Source organism: Misgurnus anguillicaudatus, chromosome 22 (genome assembly GCF_027580225.2).
Source record: "Misgurnus anguillicaudatus chromosome 22, ASM2758022v2, whole genome shotgun sequence".
Classification (NCBI taxonomy): Eukaryota; Metazoa; Chordata; class Actinopteri; order Cypriniformes; family Cobitidae; genus Misgurnus; species Misgurnus anguillicaudatus.
In genome coordinates this window covers 4281781-4303115 of record NC_073358.2, presented here as the reverse complement: position 1 = coordinate 4303115, position 21335 = coordinate 4281781, and the positions used below count along the sequence as shown (strand labels likewise).

At 38.4% G+C, this 21335-nt stretch overlaps 3 protein-coding genes across 5 annotated transcripts; 1 reads left to right on the top strand and 2 right to left on the bottom strand.

Moving 5' to 3' along the window:
• Positions 1–504: 504 nt before the first annotated feature.
• On the bottom strand, positions 505–6551 carry zbed4l2 (zinc finger BED-type containing 4-like 2). 2 transcript variants are annotated; one of them, XM_055200484.2, is made up of 2 exons: positions 6184–6551; positions 505–3286 (listed from the first exon to the last, which is right to left on the bottom strand). In XM_055200484.2, the coding sequence occupies exons 1-2, from the start codon at positions 6440–6442 to the stop codon at positions 648–650; spliced, it is 2898 nt and encodes a 965-aa protein (XP_055056459.2). In that variant the 5' UTR covers positions 6443–6551; the 3' UTR covers positions 505–647. The 2 variants fall into 2 exon arrangements, with proteins under 2 accessions (XP_055056459.2, XP_055056460.2); XM_055200485.2 differs by lacking the exon at positions 6184–6551 and adding an exon at positions 5299–5418.
• On the top strand, positions 4847–14042 carry napaa (N-ethylmaleimide-sensitive factor attachment protein, alpha a). Of its 2 annotated transcripts, none has more exons than XM_055200489.2 (11): positions 4847–4908; positions 6558–6637; positions 6719–6835; positions 7077–7123; positions 7253–7330; positions 10585–10640; positions 10737–10821; positions 10898–11002; positions 11085–11153; positions 12691–12741; positions 13052–14042. In XM_055200489.2, exons 2-11 carry the CDS (start codon positions 6589–6591, stop codon positions 13151–13153), a joined length of 759 nt encoding a protein of 252 aa, XP_055056464.1. In that variant the 5' UTR covers positions 4847–4908; positions 6558–6588; the 3' UTR covers positions 13154–14042. The 2 variants fall into 2 exon arrangements, with proteins under 2 accessions (XP_055056464.1, XP_055056463.1); XM_055200488.2 differs by lacking the exon at positions 4847–4908 and adding an exon at positions 5622–5836.
• A 1482-nt stretch (positions 14043–15524) lies between these two features.
• Positions 15525–21323, bottom strand: rsph4a (radial spoke head component 4A). Its single transcript, XM_055200483.2, has 7 exons — positions 21080–21323; positions 18696–18924; positions 17616–17921; positions 17041–17484; positions 16154–16298; positions 15939–16056; positions 15525–15853 (listed from the first exon to the last, which is right to left on the bottom strand). Exons 1-7 carry the CDS (start codon positions 21163–21165, stop codon positions 15625–15627), a joined length of 1557 nt encoding a protein of 518 aa, XP_055056458.2. The 5' UTR covers positions 21166–21323; the 3' UTR covers positions 15525–15624.
• Between the last annotated feature and the right edge of the window lie 12 nt (positions 21324–21335).

The window sequence follows — 21335 nt, the reverse complement described above, 5'->3', positions numbered from 1 at the left end:
AGCTTTAAGAAATATTTATACAGTAAAACAGTATCTGCATTAGTCACATGGTAATGCTTTTGCAAATCCTTAAAAAATAGACAAAAACATGGAGAAACCTGTATATTAAATAACGTTCCTAAAGCAAAGCGAAAATGGTTTAAAAAACAGAAAAAAATGTAATAACCAATACATTAAACGTCAAAAAAAATGTGCCATTTTAAATAAATGGGAAGGCCTGGCGCCTATGATACGCCAGTCCTTCCAGTTCACTTAAAATGGCGTACTGTACTGTACAAGTTTTCACACTTCGTGCTATTTATACGCATCCACATGAGACTGCGTAGCTTAAAGTATATTTTATATGTATTAGTATAATGACCTCTAAACTATCAAAGGATCGAGGGGAATTTCAATTCTCAGATCATGACCCCTTGTTAGTGTCACAAATTCTTTGTACAGCAGTTATGTTTGTGTTTAAGGCTGCAATAGGAATCAAATAATCCAAGTAACGATCACAGTTGTAGAGTTTATCATTTACTATTTACTCTACAGGTCTATAGTGTAAGTATAAACCAATATTGGTCATTCAGGATCATTTCTGATTATGTAGTTCAAATGCACATTTGCAAGTATATATTACACAGTGTATACATTTATAACCACGATCACGAGTCCTCAGGCACACGAACTTTACTTTCATATGACACTAGAGTCTGGTAAAGACTGTCTCTGCTTTGATTTACACTGACACTGTTCCTTTGGTCAGTTTCTCGTCTGGATGGCCCAACTTTTAACAGATCTGCATAATCGGTGTTCTGATGAAGAAATAAAATATGGTCAAGGTGTTTAGATCCCAAAGTGGCCCTTCTTTGGGTCACCGGAGATTCCTTGGCGGCAAAGGCCTGATCGGCAGAAACAGCAGTTGCGGGTATGGACAGATATTTTCGTGCCAGTCTGGCCACAGCGGGGAAGCGATGTTCCTTGTTACGCCACCAATGCAGAGGCGAGAGGCTGCGTCTGCAGAGGGGCTCCGCTATGTAATTTTCCAGCTGTTGGTGAATCTCGGGCATTCGTTCAGTTGGGTCCTCTCCCAGAAGAATATCATACATGCTCTGCGGTAGAGGACTCATCCGTACGCGAGAATTAAGCTGCGAATCTCCTCGCAGTGGAGATCTCGCCCTGGTTCCACTAGAAGGTATTTTACTTTCGCTGATGGCTTTATAGGGTGAGTCGACCTCAAGCGCGCAATCGTTGGCGTGTTCTGGAGATGATATGGCAACTGAGGGCTCGCTCGGTTGCAGCTCAAAGCCATCACCTTCATCTGCGGAGCCACACGATTCAGGAGAATCCAAAGAAGCTATCGCAGGCATAGGCAAGGGGTCGTCTAATCCAAAAACTGCAGGTTCATCTTGTTCATCCACAGGTTCTTCCATTTCTACGCTTTGGATCCTCTCTTCGCTTGCGTAAGCTTGAGCAGACAGGAGCTCTTTCACCTTGTCATGTAGCTTGCTGCGGGCGTGTGGGCTGAGAAAGCGCAACTCTTTAAAGCGTGGGTCCAGAAACGAAGAGAGTACAGCTGGACTGTCTAAAAGAGCATCTTCATCGCTAAGACTCCAGCATTTGTCCATACCGGCACGAATTCTCTCCATAACTCCTCTCACTACAGGACAGCTGCACTCTGCTATTTTCTGTCCAAGAAGCCGGGATACTCCTTGAAGACATGGCATCAGGGCCGAGATGGGGCCGTTGATGTCCTCACTCAAAAACGATGCTGCAATACGAACTGTTTTAAGCACCGGGACCAGTTCGTGTATAAGACGCCACTGGTGATCTGCCAGGTTTGACGCTACCTTTTGCTCTTCTAATACTGAGCTTATTACCCATTTGAGCTCAAGTAGACCCTCACACATCTCAATGGCAGTGGTCCAACGGCCTGGGTCGTTCAAAACCAGGCACGTGGATTCTTTGTTAACTGCCTCTGCCTTCTGGCTCAGTGCCGTGGCAGCATTTGCATCATGCTGAAAATGCAAGACGATGGCACGGGCATCCACAAGAGTCTGTCTGACGGTTTCAACGCAAAGTCCTTCCTGGACACAGAGTTTCAGGGCTTGTCCTGCACAAAGTAGAGGCGCCCATCCCTTTGGGAGATTACTGGGTGGTGGATGACTGGGTCCGGCAAATTCCTGTTGATATTCCGAATCGATGGCTGTGTTCTTTTCGTTCCTGCTGGATTCCGTTCCACAGGGTGTGTCGTGCACAACGCAAAAGACGAAATTCTCCGGAAGCTGGAAATCGGACAGTACTGCCTTCAAGGTATCTGCAAACCTTGCATGGCCTCTTTGAGACATTGTGTTTTCTTTGACTCCTGGTATCGGAAGGGTCTCCAGCACACAGCGTGCCAGGTGCCATTGAGAGTCTACGAAATGTGCACTGACCGTAACATACAGTCGACCATCACCTCCAACCCCACATCCTTCTATGGAACGCCAATGCTCAACGCAGAGGGTGAGACAGTGAGGAGCTAAACTGTTTTGAAGATGCTGCTGGAGGAACTGTTTGAGGATATGGTAGCGATGCCAAAGTAGGCTGCCAAGCAGCGAAGGAGAGGGCACAGGATAGTTGGGCTCTAAGCAACTCAGTAAGAGTCTGAATCCCTTGTCTTCCACCACGGACAATGGTTGAAGGTCTCTGAATACCATCACTAAGATAAGATCGGTTAACACCTCCGCTCGCTTGTTACTGCATGCTTTCGTGCTACTGCGGTTACCGCTGGTTCCACTAGTGCTGTTCATCTCCCCAGAAGGAAAGTTATACATTAGGCAGTTCATATCTGTGTCCTGGTGGGGAAGGGCGATAGACGTAGAGGCACTGCCTCCAACCGCACAAACGGGTTTGGTTTCTGCCATCTCGGGAAGTGAAATCTCTTGCTGCTCCTCTTTTACGGTGATGGGTAACACTGGCGGAAAAGCAGCATTCAGAGCATTGCTACCGTGCAAACTGCTCTGACTTATGTGAGGATGTAACGGTGCAGGGGCGGGGTCGTCTGCGGTGTTGTGAGGTGGAACCGCTCCATCCCAAATGCTGTGTTTTCGTCCTAGGTGTTCTCTCATGGAAGTGGTGCTGTTGTGAAAGGAAAGCTGCCTCTTACAATGGTTGCACTCGACGCGATACAGGCTCAGTTGAGTGTAGTGGTTCCACACTTTTGATGTGCGCCGATCAGAAAAGGGCAGAAAACGCTCCATTCTCCTTCTAAGGTTTGGTGGGCCGAGATTTCCAGGACACCTTGGATGTTGGTGATTCATGTCTGTAATGAAAACATTTTTATGATTAAACTAGAATTTAAATAATTTTGCAATTATATAATATCAATAACACGTTTATAATAAAAATTTTATGAAATGTCATCAGGGTTTCCCACAGCCTTTTCACTTCGGGTGGCCTGCCTAAGCTGGGAAATCCTACCCCCTTAACTAGGTCGTTAAAAAAAAAATTTGCTGCAAAAAAGGCCGTCAAGTGCATCTCGGAGAATAGCGCGGACGCTCTTCACACCGCGAGCGGGCACGCGCGCCACAAGGCCGAAATGAGAAAGACATGGTCCGGACCGTCACTGTCTGGAGGATAACTAGCCAGTTGATAAACCATCTCTGAGAATAGCGCGGATGCACGTCATGCTAAATGAGATAAAGACGTGGTTCATCATGTCTGGAGGACAGCCAGTTGATAAAACGAGTGTCCGTGAGAACTGTAAGTGGACTTATGTTTTGGATTTACTTAAGCCTGTTATTGTATTAGTCTATAGTTCTTGCAAATTTAAAGTTAGCTAGCAGGTGATTTTGTTGTTTGAGCAACCTGCTAGCTAGGTTTCAAGTGCCTGTTGATTAGATATAATTGTTGAGCGCTCTGCTCACGTTATTTATGTGCATTATTTACATGCTACAGTAGTTACACTCCTTTAAGATAATGTAATTAATAGTGGTAAATAATCAGTTTTTACAATTTTTGCGCTATCTATCATCGTCCGCCAGGCGTTCTACAACATCTGCTTTAGTTTGTTAGTTTATTAACCCTTTAGTTTCACTTCATCACGCAGCTATTCCTGTTAGAGGTAAAACATTTAATTCATTAATAATCTAGTATGTGTTAATTTTCGGTCATAGTTTCTTCAAAATTAAGTTTTATTTGATGTAAATATGTTTTAAATAAAAATATTTTAATTTTCATCATAACACCTTTGATTGCCACGCCCCCAACCACCTTAACTAACAAATTTTCTGCGGAAAACCCTGGTCATGATCACGTTATAGAGGTTTTTTTTCACAATGTTCTACTTCTGTGATACTTCATGTGCATTTAGGGCTGCATAACGATTAACCGCAACTATAAAAATTTACATATACATGTAAATATTTCTTTATTATATACATGCATGTGTGTGGGTATTTATATATACACATAATTACAATACATAATACACACATATGATGTTAACAAAAATATTTATTCTGCAAATGATTCGTTGTGATTAATCATTATGTAGCACTACATCAGAGCTAAAAAAAAATGAGTGCTGCAAAAGCGCAGTTGTACTTTACTAAGTTTGTTTTCCTCTCATATTTCTTTGTTTTCTTTTGTTTTTATTCATGTAAAGCTTTGGAGCAATTAAACAAATGTGAAAAGCGCTATATAAATAAAACTAAATTCAATGTGTCTAAAACTGCCAAATGTAACATCTATTCACATTTATATCTATGGTCTAAAGTGGTGCGAAATAGTGGAGGCGGAGACTATTTCGCATATTTATATCTATGGCCTGAGCAAACAATGTATCATTTATTTACTTTTGTGCAGTTCGCTGCTTTTTTAAAAATACAAACATTACAATATTAGTTTCAAAATTAGTACGAGGTCATAAAAACAGCATGTGAGGTAAGTTAATGATAAATAAGTGAACTTTTGTTTCAGATTTATTATAGCGTGCCATGCTGCAGTACAGTGCTAATAATTTAACGTGCACTCAAAATAGTGTGTGCTAACTTGAAACATATAGAAAAAAATAGCCATATATTAAAATTTATATTTCACAGTTAGTCACGTTTGTAAAAACAGCGTTTGGCTATGAAATAAAAAAACACGCATATTTATACCCAACGTTTTAGCATCAATGAATCAATTTCTTCCGGGCAATAGCAACGAGCGTTTCATCTACATTCAACCCTTGTTATATTTCCACTAACGCGGCAAAATGCAACACTGACTTAAAATTGCAAATGCATACACGCATAAATGTTTGGTTGTGTCCTGAAATGAATAAAATACCTTATGTGTGACCCGTAAAAGCCCTCTTATTCATGTACACCAACCCCTTGTGCGCCTGTGACCTACAAACGGGATATGCTTAGCTAGGTGGCGACTAGGGACCGAGGATAAACTCTGAACAGCTACACGAGCGAAAACTCTCCACAATATGGGTTTGTAACTAATACGTGACATTTATTACATGTGCAAGTATAACTATTATCTTATTAATACCGCAAATTTATCGTAACATGCCACCGTTTAAATACCGCACATCTGATTTGACAGACGGGTATGCAGCAATTCGCCATTTTACCACACTCCCTTATGGTTCAGTAAGTTTACTTCCGATTTCCGCGTGATGTGTCAATAAAACAAAATAAGTCGATCACGCGGTATACGAATCGGGTTTGCTTGGATATAATCTTCCATACGGTCCACTACACATCTGACCTGACAAAATGGATTATTCTGGAAAAGAAAAGGAAGCTATGGCCATTATGGCTGAGGCGGACAAAAAAACGAAAACGTCGCATTCGTTGTTTGGAGTGTTTTTCGGGTAAATCTACAAATTGTACATTTGTTGTCCTGCAAAATGAATGCGACCACACAGTGAGGAATTTAAACCTCAAAATATAAACGGCAAATTTAATCCTGTAACAAGCAATGTTTTTATTGTCGATTAGTCGCATTTTCACCAATACTATTGCAATATCATGCAGTGTCAGTTGTTTGACGTCACGTAAATTGTTTCCACAATTACAGCAAAATCAGTCCGCTAGCCAAGTAGCCTCACGTGGCATATATCAATGCATAAAACTGTAGTTATTCCTATTCTCTTCACTTATCCGTCTACTTAAAAATATAAATACGGTGTAATTGTTGTCAAACACTTTGCAAACTTACCGGTGCTGCTGTGCGCTGGCTCTTCCGCACACAGTCTCTCTCCACCGCTGGCGACAGCAGGGATGTTGAGTCGATGTCTCACTCTCAGGTGTTTGATCATGTTGGCTGTATTCGAGGAGAACTTAAAAGTCGTCTTACACAGTTTGCAAAACACAGTGCCTTTGCCGTCATTTTTGATAAAGTACTTCCAGGCCACCGAGCAATGTCGGGCCTGGACTTTCACGCACGTTTCTTCCTCCTCTTTCTTCATGTTGTCCATATCAACTCTGCAAACACGTCGGTCGAGCGGAGACGGGAGACGCAAACAGCGCCGCCTAGCGGCTGCAGTTTTTTTTGACTCCCCAGTGAACCTTCACCCCCTTTGTTCCTTACAGGAGTTCCGACAAGGCCGAGGAGGCATGTGACATGTATGTCAGAGCTGCCAACATGTTCAAGATGGCAAAGAACTGGAGTGGTATGTTACGTGATAACTTCATAAACACGGCCTTTATAAAGCAGTGTGTCATCATGTGCACTGTTGCTTTATTTTTTTAAGCTGCAGGAGATGCTTTCCGCAAAGCTGCAAAATTGCATTTGAAAGTGCAGAGCAAGCACAATGCAGCCGTGAACTTCATTGATGCTGGCAACGCTTACAAGAAGACCGATCCTCAAGGTACGGTTCTCATGTCTGCAGCTCTCTAATGTTTAGGATTATTATATTTAAAGGCGGGGTGCATGATTTTTGAGTCGCTGCCTGGGCTGCGTATGTGTGGGGCGGGTCTATCAAATTAAGGTCTAGATTTTATTGGGGTAGGGGCGTGTTTGTTTAAGTGATTTCAAATGTCAACATTGGCTTTCAGAGATCATGCACCCCGCCTTTAACTTTTTTTGTCTCATCTAACATCTCTATACAGAGGCCATAACTTGTTTCTGTGAGGCCAAGGACATCTACACAGATATGGTGAGAAAACAATAGAAGGGAATAGCACATAATTACTTAATCATCACATTTGTTACAATGAGATTTGATTTGTCTTTGAGACAACTGAGACAACATTTTAATTATTACTTTTTTCATTTGTTTACACAGGGGCGTTTCAATATGGCAGCAAAACACCACATATCTATTGCTGAAATCTATGAGTCTGAGTTACTGGACATAGAAAAGGTGAGTGGAATGTGGTGTATATAAATATCCAAGTACATGGGTGATTCTCACGAAAACTTGGTTTTAAACATGTCAAGCATGAAAATGTAAAAATTGCTTAAATTTCCTTTTTTTTCCACCAGACATTGAAAAACAAAGTCTGGAGTAAATGGGAACATTGGTTTGGAAACTTTTGCTTGTCATTTAACACTTTTTGTAACATAATTAAAAAAATTAGTCCTAAAAAATCTCATTACCGCAACAGTCAGAAAACATCAACACTGACATATTTTCAAAATGACATGACAAACCTGAAAGAACATAATTTGGAGATTCTGCACATGCATTTAAAATCAAAGTATTATGCTTCTATTAATTAAATTAACATTTAATAAGCATCTGTTGCGGTAATGATAATCAAAATGTCGTGTAAGCATTCTGACAAGACAATATTTCAAATTAATTGTAAAAAAATGATCTTACCTGGTAGCCATCTTGAAGTAACTGGTCCATGTGCTTGGTCACTCAAAATCAAACATAAAATTCTGTATGTGTGCTTAAACTGTTCTCAAAAAGTGTTGCGGAGGATGAGAACATCAGGCATGGACACATCATTTTCCTAATTTTTCTTCATTATTATTATTCATGAATATTCAGTAAATATTTTTTCTGTCATCTAAAGTAGTCTAGCAAAACATCCATTTATTTTTTTTCTTAATATTTTTGTGTTAATTTGATTAAATTACAACATAACGCATGTTCAAACACAGCCGGACACATTGCGGTAATGAGAATTTCAGCAGAAAATGAGATAAAATTTACAATGAAAAATTCTTATGTTGAAATCACACATTGTGCAAGGTAGAACACAGTAGTGTGTTAATTCTGATGCTTTTTAATGTTACTATATTACACATTTTAAAGCTAAAATCATTAGTGCCGTGGTGTTTCAATGGTTTTGTGAGAATCACCCACATGTTATAGTATTAAACTGTTAGTTCACCCAAAAAATTTATGTAAGCATTTTGGCCGACACTTTTATCCAAAGCGACTAACTGTGCGTCACACCAGGCGCGGAAGAGGCGGCAAGCGCGAGTGATTTACATGTTAAGTCAATGCAAAGGCATTGCGAATAGGCCTGAATTGAGCATTGCCGCGGGAAACGCACAAGTTAAAAAAGCTAAACTTTGGCAGATATTCGTGCCGTGTTGACCAATCAGGAGCTTGCTCTAGTAGTGCCATTCGCGCGTACCATGCTGCAGGATGCTTATTCGCGTCTTTGCGTTGACTTAAAATGTAAATCACTCATTATGTGGCGTTCACACCATCCGCGGTGGAGGCGGCAAAAATTTGCTATTCGCGCGGAGTTGGACGCTTGAACATTTTGAGTTTACTTGCGGAAATTCACGTCATCGGAGGGGCTCCGGCTTGCTCGTCGCGCTTGCTGCCTCTTCTGCGTCTGGTGTGAATGCCACCTTTTTTGCCGTTCACACCAGCTGCGGTAGAGGCGGCAAAAACGTGCTATTCGTGCGGAGTTGGACGCTTGAACATTTTGAGTTTACTCGCTTCATTTCGCGCGTGAAATTCTAGTCATTCACGCAGAAATTTGTGTCATGGGAGGGGCTTCGGCGACTCCACCTGCTCCCTGTAATCACGTCACTACTAGAGTAAGCTTCTGACTGGTTAACGCGGCGCGAATATCCGCCCAAGTTCAGATTTTTCAACTCGCGCATTTCCCACGGCAACACTTTCAATTTGCTCGTTGCGCGCTCTGCACCGCGCAATTCGCACGTATCGTGCAACAGGATGCCTATTCGCGTCTTTGCATTGACTTAACATGTAAATCACTCGCACTTGCCGCCTCTTCCGCGTCTGGTGTGAATGCCACATTACAAGGCATAGGTTTTGTTTTTGTTTTCGTTTTATTTTTGTTTACAATGGGAAACGACTTTATCTTATCAAGCTTTAAAAAATATTAGTGCTGGGCAAAGATTAATCGCGATTAATCGCATACAAAATAAAAGTGATTTTTTGCATAATATATGTGCGTGTACTGTGTCTAATTATTATGTATATTTAACCACACACACATTCATATATTCATTTCAGAATTGTTTTATTTATATATAATTTTTTAAAATTTATATTTAATATAGATTATTTAAAAATATAAATAAATATATATAAACATGTTAAATGTTTCTTAAATACATACATGAATGTGTGTGTGTATATATTTATACATAATAATTAGACACAGCACACACTCATATATTATACCAATAATCACTTTTATTTTGTATGCGATTAATCGCGATTAATCTTTGCCCAGCACTAAAAAATATGCAAAAGCGTTACAAAATCAGTCTGTTTGAATTGTGCTGTACTAACACTAGAAAACGATTTATTAATTTTGTCTGTTCATTTACACAACCAAGGTATTTTGGGGGCCTGAAAACAAACTTTTGAAAACGTCACAGTTATTACCTATGTGTAAACATCAAACGTGAATTTGTAAAAATTTTAACCATGTGTATGTGTGTAATGTCGTTGATACAACGTCTGTCATCGGCAACTGGCTGGCCGAAAACATGCAGACCATGTTTTCGCATCTGTACACGAAAAATTCGAAGGATAACCTCTTTTGTTTTTAGGGGGGGCACAAAGTAACACATTTTAGCTTCTTTTATTCAAAAAATGTTTAAGTTAGATTAATAATTTTTTAATTAGCACACACATCTCTGTTACAAATGAACACTTAGGGGCGCTTTCCCAGACAGGGATTAGACTAGTCCTAGACGAAAATAAATGTAAGAGCTGTCCAAACTGAAAACAACTTGCACTGACATATCTTAAAATACATCAATGCCTTTGTTTTGCCTCAAAATGTTTTTAGTAAGGAATGTTTGTTAAAACTAGTTATATTTCCTAATTAAACTGAGGCCTAGTCCTGGCTTAAGCTAATCCCTGTCCGGGAAACCACCCCATAAAGTTAGTTAAAATATGTATAAATCTGCATAAAGTAGCCATGTTACTATTAACTCAAGCAGGTTTGGTGAAAAAAGAGAAAATATTTTAACATTTATTTATTTATTATTTGATGAAAATCTTGACCTATTTATGGGTGAATTAACCGTTTAAATGTCATGAGCTGAGCAGTAGGGCAATATTAGCTTATAGTCTAAAATCAAGTTATAAAGAAACCTTTTGATTTATTTGAAAGACGATTTTGTAAAAATCTATAATTCTCCAACAAGGCAATTTTTTGTTTGCAGGCTATGGCTCATTATGAACAAGCAGCAGATTATTATAAAGGGGAGGAGTCCACCAGGTATATTTCAATAGACTTTCTATGTCCTCTGTTAGGTAATGTTCATCAGAAGTGTTTCAGACTCTTATAAATCAAAGAAAATCTCATTGTTATTAGCGCTGCCAACAAGTGTCTGCTCAAAGTGGCGATCTATGCAGCACAGATGGAGCAGTACCAGAAAGCCACTGAAATATTTGAGCAGGTATTTACGGCTTAATATGACAATAGATTTAACCCTTCATACTGACTGGCATGACTGATTCTGTCCGAACTTTTAGATAGGAACCTATTCAATGGATACAACACTGTTGAAGTATGGTGCAAAGGATCATTTCTTTAAAGCAGCACTCTGCCACTTCTGTGTGGATATGCTCAACTGCAAGGTGATTACTTTTTACAATTCATATGAACATAATAATGTAGTCACAGTGATTCTTTAAATAATTTTGTTGTTTTCTTTTGCAGTTGGCTGTGCAGAGGTATGAGGAAATGTTTCCTGCATTCTCAGATGCTCGAGAGTGCAAACTTCTCAAGGTTTGAATATTTTTTTCTAATCATACACTGCAAAAAAATGAGTTTCTTACTTAGTATTTTTGTCTTGTTTTTAAGTACCAAAATCTAAAAAATCTTAAATCAAGATGCATTTTCTTGATGAGCAAAATGATCTAAGAAAATAAGTCTAGTTTTTAGACAAAAAATATCAAAATTAAGTGAATTTGTGCATAAAATTAGCAAAAAATCTGACAATGGGGTATGCAAAAAATCTTTTTTCTTAAAGGAAAACACTTTAAGAAAGTTTTTTTGTATTTTACTATGTTCTTACCTCAGCTTGGACTGATTAGTACATCCCTATCTTTTTTCAATGCGTGCTCTTAATCTTTTACAGCGCGTCGTGAATGTGTTAGCATCTAGCCTAGCCCCATTTATTCCTTAGGATCCAAACAGGGATGAATTTAGAAGCCACCATACAATATAGTTCTCATTTTTATCAGTTGAAAAAATCGCCACGTTTTATTTTGTGCCACCATACTTACTCGTGTAACTACTCATTTAATAGGCTTTATGCCCAGCTGCACTACTTCCTGAACTTCAGCCAGCTCCTTGTTCCTGTCTGCCATTATTGGACAAACTGATTAATCCAGGTGTGCCTGACATCAGTAGTCACAACAACAATAATCAGACCCACCTGGATTAATTAGTTTGTCCAATAATGGCAGACAGGAAACAAGGAGCTTGCTGAAGTTCAGGAAGTAGTGCAGCTGGGCATAAAGCCTATTTTAGGCTTTAAATAGGGAAAACATGGAAGTGTTTAGTGGCTTCTTAATTCATCCCTGTTTGGATCCTAAGGAATGAATGGGGCTAGGCTAAATGCTAACACATTCACGACGTGCTGTACGCCTTGAATAAAGATGGGGATGTATTTATTCATCTAAGTTGAGGTAAGAACATAGTAAAATATTGAAAAATGGTGGTGTTTTCCTTCAAAACTTAATTCAAGATGCATTTTCTTGATGAGCAAAATTATCTAAGAAAATAAGTCTAGTTTTTAGACAAAAAATATCAACTTTAAGTGAATTTGTGCATAAAATGAGCAAAAATGGGGTACGCAAAAAAATATTTTTTCTTAAAAGATTAAGTGCACGCCTTGAATAAAGATGGGGATGTATTAATTCATCTAAGTTGAGGTAAGAACATAGTAAAATATTGAAAAATGGTGGTGTTTTCCTTCAAAACTTAATTCAAGAAACATTTGCTTACCCCATTGGCAGATTATAATTTTTTTTCAAGAAAATGTTCAAGAAATTATTTAAGAATTTTTAGACAGTTGTACTAATAACAAGACAAAAATACTAAATAAGGAAGTCATTTTTTGCAATGTATGTTTTTGATATTATAGTTTGTTTGATTCTGATATCAGGCTAAACATAACTACTCACCTTTCAAAATTTTTTTTTCTGTTTTCACTATTGATGGATTTTCCTGTTATTAGTTTGGAAATATGCAGGGAGGATTTTAACGTTTTGTGACATTTCATACAAAATCAACTCTTTATGCATTTTACTTTACACAGAAGCTTCTTGATGCACATGACGAACAGAACATTGATGCATATACTGAGGCTGTAAGTCTCCCCTTTATGTAATACATTTTATCTGCATATATAAACTTTCATTATTGAATGTGATCCTGTCTGTGAAATCCAGGTTAAAATCTCACAATGATGAGACGAGGAGCATCAAAGTTTGATTTCAGTCGTTGATTTCAACCTTTGACATAACCGTAATCAGTTTATAATAGTTTGTTTATATTCATGTAGAAATTAGTAAATCAAAAAAATACTGGGACTTTTTGCTGGGTTTTTTAATATGACCACAAATTATTAAGTCAAAAAATGCAGTGTACTGAATTAATGTTTTGTGTGTTATTTATAGATCAAAGAATTTGACTCAATCTCAAGACTTGATCAATGGCAGACCACCATGTTACTGAGAATCAAGAAGACCATTCAGGATGAGGAGAATGACCTTCGCTAATGTTTAAACGCACTACCCATTCTCATGCCTGTCCTTAACAATTATTATTTTAATGTATCATAGTTATTATTTATTCACTGTGTAAATAATAATTTCTTTTACAAATCATACTGTTTACAGAAAATGATCTTATATCCCAAAGTTCACTGTGAGGTTATGTGACATTGATTGGGATTTATTCATTCATGCAGGCAACTGCATTTTATGTTAATGTGTAATTAATAACATCCTAACGACTGTATGTATATATATATTTTATATGTTACATATTTTTCATTCAGGCCTCTGTAGTGTCAACATTTATTTATTCTTTATTTATCATGCATTTGCATTAACTTGTAATGGGGCTTGAGTACAGTTAATATTTATTGTTGATGCAGATGCTAAATCCTGTAATATCTTTCAGAAGTCAAACAGTAGTAATTGCTGTTTTCTTTTTTTCCTGTGGAGGAAATTGCCAAAAGCTCATTTTCTTTAGTTAGATTGTTAATGAAAACTCCTTTTAACTTATTCTAAACATGAACTGTATTATTCCAGTTTTGTTTCACTACAAAGATGAGTGATTCTGTATAAGGGAATTATTTTCCAGGTTTTAGGGCGATGTACCAGAATTCCTGCCTTGTTCATTTATTTTCATCCATTTTGGAACATTATATAGCACTTTTAAAAATTCATTTTTTTCTAAAATGGTTAATTTAACTGCTACAGAAACTTTAGCATGAGAAAAAAAATGTATGACAGAATTTGCTTTACACACAAATGTGTTTAGAGACTTTTTTGTGCTGAGAATGCTGTTATTTAATTAGCTTATTTATTTGTCAATTACAAATTGCTAATACATTTTTTGAACCCCTTAATAAATCAATAAATCTTTATGCATATAAATCTATTAACTAATAATGACTTTTTAGTGAATCAATACTATCATTTTACTCCTCCTCATCTTCCGGGGCAGCCTCCCCCTCCAAGCCATCTTTCAAAGCCTGCTCAGGGTTCCCACGGGTCCTTGAAAGTTTGTGAATCTGGGGAAAAAATTCAAGGCCCTGGGAAGTTTTTGAAAATATACATACATAGATACAGGTCATTGAAAGTGCTTGAATCTATTTTATGCAAGAAGTTTTCTGGAAAAAAAATCCATATTATTTCCTGTGTAGTGTAGGATAATATCATAAAATTCAAGACTTTTGAACACACGTGCTAAACTGTTCGCTTTAAATGCTTATATCTTCTGTATGTTCGATTCATACCAAAATGCTTTTTTGCATAGTTGTGTTTGACACATGAAAACGTCTCAGGTTATGTATGTAACTGTTGTTCCCTGAGAAGGGAACAAGGCGCTGCATCTCCCTTGCCATACTTCCTGCGTCCCTGTAACGCTGTCTTTGGCAATATTGCTCCCGCGTCACCCTGTCTTTTTCGTTAAGCCTTACCACTGATTGAATTAGAAATACACATTCATTAAGACGCACTTAACCCTTGAAGGCGTCCCCAAAGTGTCACTGCAGTGACAATGTATCTTAAAAGGTAACACAATGTAACCTTGCTCTCACTTGAAATGTGTCCCCACCCGAAATCTTGCCCAGGACATGTCTGGCAAAAATGGCCACCCTACCAGTCACACAGACTGATCTGCACTTTCCTTACGCAGAATGATATAGCATTGTCCAGAACTACGTTTACGTAACGTAAAAGCTAGAGGGGCAGATTTAAATCTGCCCATATGGCTCTCAGTTAGGGTTTGCTGCATTTCCATTTTTCACCACAAATTTACATGGGGGGAAATGGGGGCGCCGTTAAGCTCAGAAGGGCAGAGGCAGCCTCTGCCCCTCTCGGCTCAATCATTACATACAGTAGCCAACCGAGCCGTGCACTCAATTTCCAAACATATTTATCTCACTTTATAGACTTAAAATACTCTAGAAACTTCGAAAATATTTTTTTGAGGAATATTAGACATATTTACGAGTTTAGATTTGATTAAGTTTATATAAAGCCCATACAGATGAGCCGCGCCTGCTTCTAACCCTAAATATTTTAACGTTGTTTGATAAAAAAAATTGTTTATTTTGTTTTGCTACTTTATTTGAACCAATTTATTATTGTCTCATCACTATTGCCATTTTAAGTGCTTTTGCCCACTTACTTATTTCTGTTATTTTGAGTTAAATAAAAGGCTATTTACTTTTCATATATTTCTTAAAATATATGAGGATTTCTCAGAAAAAGTGTAAAAATCTTGTCTCGTCTTATCCTCATTAACCCAGTCTAATGTCTCGTTTTCATCTTGTGGGGTGTCTTGTCACACCCCTGGAAAATACCTTTTTGTTCTTTGTCATGAAAGATAAAAATTCTTGGACACATGCACACTGGATTATAAAATTGAACTTCATTGTTAAATTTCATTCATGATGGTTTAAAAAAGTCTTAAATTATTATGTCCTTGGCCAATTACATGCCTGAATACTATCATATTAATCCTCATCTTCCTCATCGTCTTCCAGTTCCTCTGTCTCCTCCAAGGCAGCCGTCTCCTCTTCCAAGGCCTCTTTCAAAGCCTGCTCTTCCTCCACGGTGGGGTCCAGTGCTTCGGTTATTTCAGGTCCAGTGGGATACTCACTCTGAGGTTGTGGAGGCTTGGGTGGAGTGTAGGCTTTCCCTAGATATTTCGACCCCCAACCGATGTATATGTTTCCAAATTTCCTATGGAGAAGCAGAAGGACATAATGTTCACTAAGCAAAAAACAACAACAGTTATAGTCAAACTGAAAACTTTTTTGCCCCTTACTTTCCATAAGCAAAGGCATGAGCTCCTGGCCAGCGGTTCGAGCGTAGCACAGCAATGGCAAACTGAGGAATGAGATTGGAGGACATCCTAATGCTCCAAGGTGGAGTGTCATTAATCACTGCAGACAAATATATCCACATATCCAGCATTACATTTCAACAGTCAACTGTACTAGAGATATTTTTGGAGTTTACATGCGACATAATTTGACTGACTTGCATCTTCAGAAAGAGGCGTTAAAAGAGGAGGCCCAACTTCAGGCTCGGGCTCATCAGGTTCCTCCTCCTGTTCTTCCTCCTCAGCATCTTCATCCAAGTCATCCTTAGATTTCTTAGTTAGGTTTACCCACTCACAGCGGCCCTAATCATAAATAAAGTTTAAGAATAAATAAAAATCACTTTTGTTGTATGCCAATTTTTTATAAAAATCAACATTTTGGTAGCAATTATAGATTACCATAATTCAACAATTATGTAACCAAATCTTGACCTAAGAATCAGTGGTTAATTTAAAGGGACACTCCCCTTTTTTGAAAATAGGCTCATTTTCCAGCTCTCCTAGAGTTTAACATTTGATTTTTACTGTTTTGGAATCCATTCAACCGATCTCTGGGTCTGTCTGTACCACTGTTAGCATAGCTTAGCATAATCCATTGAATCAGATTAGACCATTAGCATCGATTGAAAGTAGTGACTATTTTCGGGCACTGCGTAATATTATTGTGCCTCCTGCAGTCATGTTACAGCAGCAAAGTCCTTGATTATTACACCAGAATGAGAGTATAAATCCTAACCATATCTGCCTAGAAAATGGCAACTTTTAATTTTTTCTGTCGGCCTTAGTACACGACAGAACTACAGAAGAGTCCTTTAAAATAGGAAAAATATCAAAAGTCTTTGGTTATTTTTTTGCACAATGTTAATGGTATAATCAGATTCAATGGATTATGCTAAGCTATGCTAAAAGTGCTACCGCCAGAACCAGAAATCAGCTGAATGGATTCCAAAACGGTAAAAGTCGAATGTTTAACTCTAGTGGAGCTGGAAAATGAGCATATTTTAAAAAAAGTGGATTGTCCCTTTAAAGCAGTCATATTAATTACCTGTGGAAGTATATGCTGCACATGATGGACCCATAAATTCAATGGCTCAGTCATCTCATTCACATGGATGCCCTCAAATTCAGGATTCTCCTCAATGGTGTCTTGCGGTCCCTCATCCTCACCTTCATTCTCTTCAAGCTGGTAGAATCCCAGAGGACTGATGTGGGTGCCGGCTGAAATCCGTGCGATTTGGGCGCGCAGGTAGTTGGCTTCGTTGCCGGGAAAGGGTGGATAACTCACAACTGGAGCATCGAGTCTGCCTGTGAAGAACTTGCGGATCTGTCGTGCTGCTGTGATCTGAGCCGGGCTGACTAAAGGTAGTCTGACCCAAGGCAATCCAGGCTCTTTGCACACGAAATATGTGAATTTGTTTACCCCTGTGCGATTTTCTTCTCTCGGTACTGCTGGTGGTGGCTTGTACGTGGATTTTGGGGGTGGATCAGCCTGTGTATAAAGTTATTTTTAATTTTTTTTAAAAATTATTATATTTTATTCACCCTTAATTTGTCTACAAACTGTTTTTAAGCACTGTTAGTACATTAGAATAAATTCTTGAGTCTATTTTTCAGACTTACAGCATCTATAATCTCAGTTTCATTCAGGGCCTCGCGTGCCTCTTCCTCTTTCTCCTCATCCTCAGGCGTTTCTTCTATTCCCTCCTCTTCCTCCCCTTCGCCCTCTCTGAATTCAACCTCAGCCACAAAGTAGTTGCTTTCCAAGCCCAGCATCTTGCCCCAGAATCGACAGCGCTGGACACGGTGGGTATCCACCAGCTGTTTCAAGGCCAGAAAGATTCTCTGTGTCTCTTCTCTTCCCAGTCCAACACCAGCTTGCTCAAAAAAGAAGGCAAGTTCTGCAACATCCTGTAGAGGTGACTCCGCCTACCAAAAATATAGGATTTATAAAAACACCAATTATGTCAATTATGTCAATTGAAGCAATATAACTCAACCTGCTTTAAACGCTTTGGTGTGCACGCCCCCTAAAAATTACCAAAAAATAATACTTATACTGTTCAAGTATTTTGAAAAAGCTGGCAAGCGCCTATTGTCGGCGTCTGCCTGGCGTTTCAGTCGTATTTAAATGCTTTGGTCTGCACGGCCCCCTAAAACTCCCCCAAAAAATAATACTTATACTGTTCAAGTATTTTGAAAAAGCTGGCAAGCGCTTATTGTCGGCGTCTGCCTGGCATTTCAGTCGTATTTAAATGCTTTGGTCTGCACGCCCCCTAAAACTCCCCCAAAAAATAATACTTATACTGTTCAAGTATTTTGAAAAAGCTGGCAAGCGCCTATTGTCGGCGTCTGCCTGGCGTTTCAGTCGTATTTAAACGCTCTGGTGTGCACGGCCCCTAAAAACTCACAAAAAATAACGCTTTGGTGTGCACGCCCCCTAAAAATTACCAAAAAATAATACTTATACTGTTCAAGTATTTTGAAAAAGCTGGCAAGCGCCTATTGTCGGCGTCTGCCTGGCATTTCAGTCGTATTTAAATGCTTTGGTCTGCACGCCCCCTAAAACTCCCCCAAAAAATAATACTTATACTGTTCAAGTATTTTGAAAAAGCTGGCAAGCGCCTATTGTCGGCGTCTGCCTGGCGTTTCAGTCGTATTTAATGAGCGACCTCATGAACAGGGGCGCCACTGTTTTCTTACCAACTCATCCTCATGATCACCATCATCAACACCTCCACGAGAAAACAGAGATTTCTGCTGCTCAGCCAATAGCAGAGCTGTGGATGAAGTCGGAGTGTCACGCAACGTGTCCTGCTTTTCCTGAAGGGCCATTCTTTTAAGATCAAGACTCATGTCTTCTATCACATCAACTGCATTCTCTGGACGCTCATCCATAACTTTGGTCAACAATCCAACGAGATGATCATACCTGGAAAAGAAAGGATTCATCAGCCAGCCCTTAATCAACCAGTGTCCCATCTGCGTCAGTGATCTCTAATACCTATTGAACTGATCATGAGCCCCATTCACTTCCATAGTATTCTTTTTTCCTACTATAGAAGTAAATGGGGCTCATGATCGTTTTGGTTACAAACATTCCTCAAAATATCTTCCTTTGTGTTCATCAGAAAAAAAAAATTTATACAGATTTGTAACAACATGAGAGTGAGTAAATTTTGACAGAATTCAGATTTTTTTAATAGAGCTGCGTTACAGCTTTCGGGCATTTATGAATAACTCTACACCTGGGGGCTCACCGGATAGCAAAGTGTCCCTCAACACTTTGGGATCCTGCTGGAAGTAGGAGGTGATCCGGGTAATTTTCGCCTACTGTTTTTTGGATACCATGGGTTCTTCTCAATATGAGTTGGTCAATATTTTTCTCCTCCGTCCTCGCGAGGAAAGCAAACGAGGATGCACAAATAAGAATTGAGAAGCACCCTATAACTACTCACCTACTGCCAGTGCTTTTCGCCTACTATATGGATGCAGAATTTAGTTTTTTTCTTTTAAATATTAAGTGTTATAACAAACACATTGCAAAGAATAAAAAATATTTTACATTTTACAAAATGTCCACTGTACAATGGGACTTTAAAGGTGCAGTGTGTAATTTTTAGAAGGATCTCTTGAAAGAAATGCAAAATAATATACAAAACAACATTATCAGTGGTGTATAAAGACCTTTTAAAATGAACCGTTATGTTTTTATAATCTTAGAATGGGACGTTTTATCTACATACACAGAGGGTCCCCTTACATGGAAGTCGCCATTTTGTGCCGCCATGTTTCTACAGAAGCCCTTAACGGACAAACTTTTTTACTAAGTTGTCTCCGACGATGAAATGTTTGTCCGGTGGTGGCTATCATAGCTTCATTTCAAAAGCAAGGGGTGAGCAGTGGACTGAGCCGTTGGCTGCATTTGCAACCTCACCACTAGATGCCGCTAAAATTTACACACTGCACCTTTAATGTTCTGAATTACATCCATCTTGATTAATAGGTTTTGAAATTCGATTACATTTTATTTTTACATTCATTTTTGTTTTAAATTTCATTTTCACCCCAACGTGCAATTAAAGGTTATGAGTTTAAAATTAGATATTTAATCTAAGATGACATTTGATAAGCATTATGACTTTCTCGAATCAAAACATAGGAACATGTTGCTCTTATTCCATCTCACAAATGTTCTGCTTTGCATCATCCGGGCATTCTGCATCTAGAAACATTATGTCCAGCATTTGAGGCAAAAGTATTTTTCCTAATTCTCACATCTGGGCGCACGATGGACTAACATATAACAAAGATTAATAAATGCTGATAAACTATATTGCTCATTGTTGGTTCATGATAGTTAATCCATTTAATAATGTTATCAACCTTGTAAAGTGTTACAAATTATTTTATTCAAAAACTTCTCAGCATCTGTCATAGAGCTGCCTATTACAAGAAGTGAAACAAACATAAGAACAAAGTCCTGGTGTACACTACAAAAGGACATCAATTAAAGTCGTGTTTCGAAAGGGTCAAAATTATTGTACATTTCTTAAATATTGCTATGTTTTAAGTCCAGACTCTCATGTTGAAAAAACAATTAATGATTTTCAAGAAAACATTTAATCTGCAAAAACGTATTACTTACTTCCCTCGTTGCCATAAAATTGGAAATTGCACTTGTCGTTATTATGAATAAAATGTTTGTGTGCTCTGTACAAATATATCCACACAAATGTGGTATTACTAGAATGTCCATGGATGTCCTCGTGACAGGACCGTAAGTTAGGATTCAAATAAAGATTAAATAATTGTGCTTGACTAAAAGAGTTTATATAAGAGGTCAAAACTCATATCCATTACAGAGGACAAAAATAAATTGCTGGGTCTCAGGAGGATATATTTACACGTTGCTAGTTAACCTAAGCTATTAACTAATGTTATGAATTAAGCCATCTTATTACCTTTCCATTGACGTTCAGTGTGCGTCAGGTAAACTTTACAACGCTAACTTATATACAGCAAAAAAAAAAACGAAAAGATAAAAAGTGCAGTTTAACTTATGGATGCTACGGGGATATACTTACAGATTTCGGTTTGTTTTAGTGCTGTTTCTCATCAGGAAAGCCTTGAAAGCCGCAGCGGCCAACTCTCTCTCATTTTCTCTCTCCATTTTACTACAACTAACGTACGATGACGCCACTGACGTCTAATAAAACACACGCTACGCAAAACCGTAAAAACTTATAAAGATATTCTTTTAATTCACAACAAATCCAATAACACAAATCCACACAAGTCGACGGATTGCCGCACCATACTGCCGTTACTAAGGAATCAGCA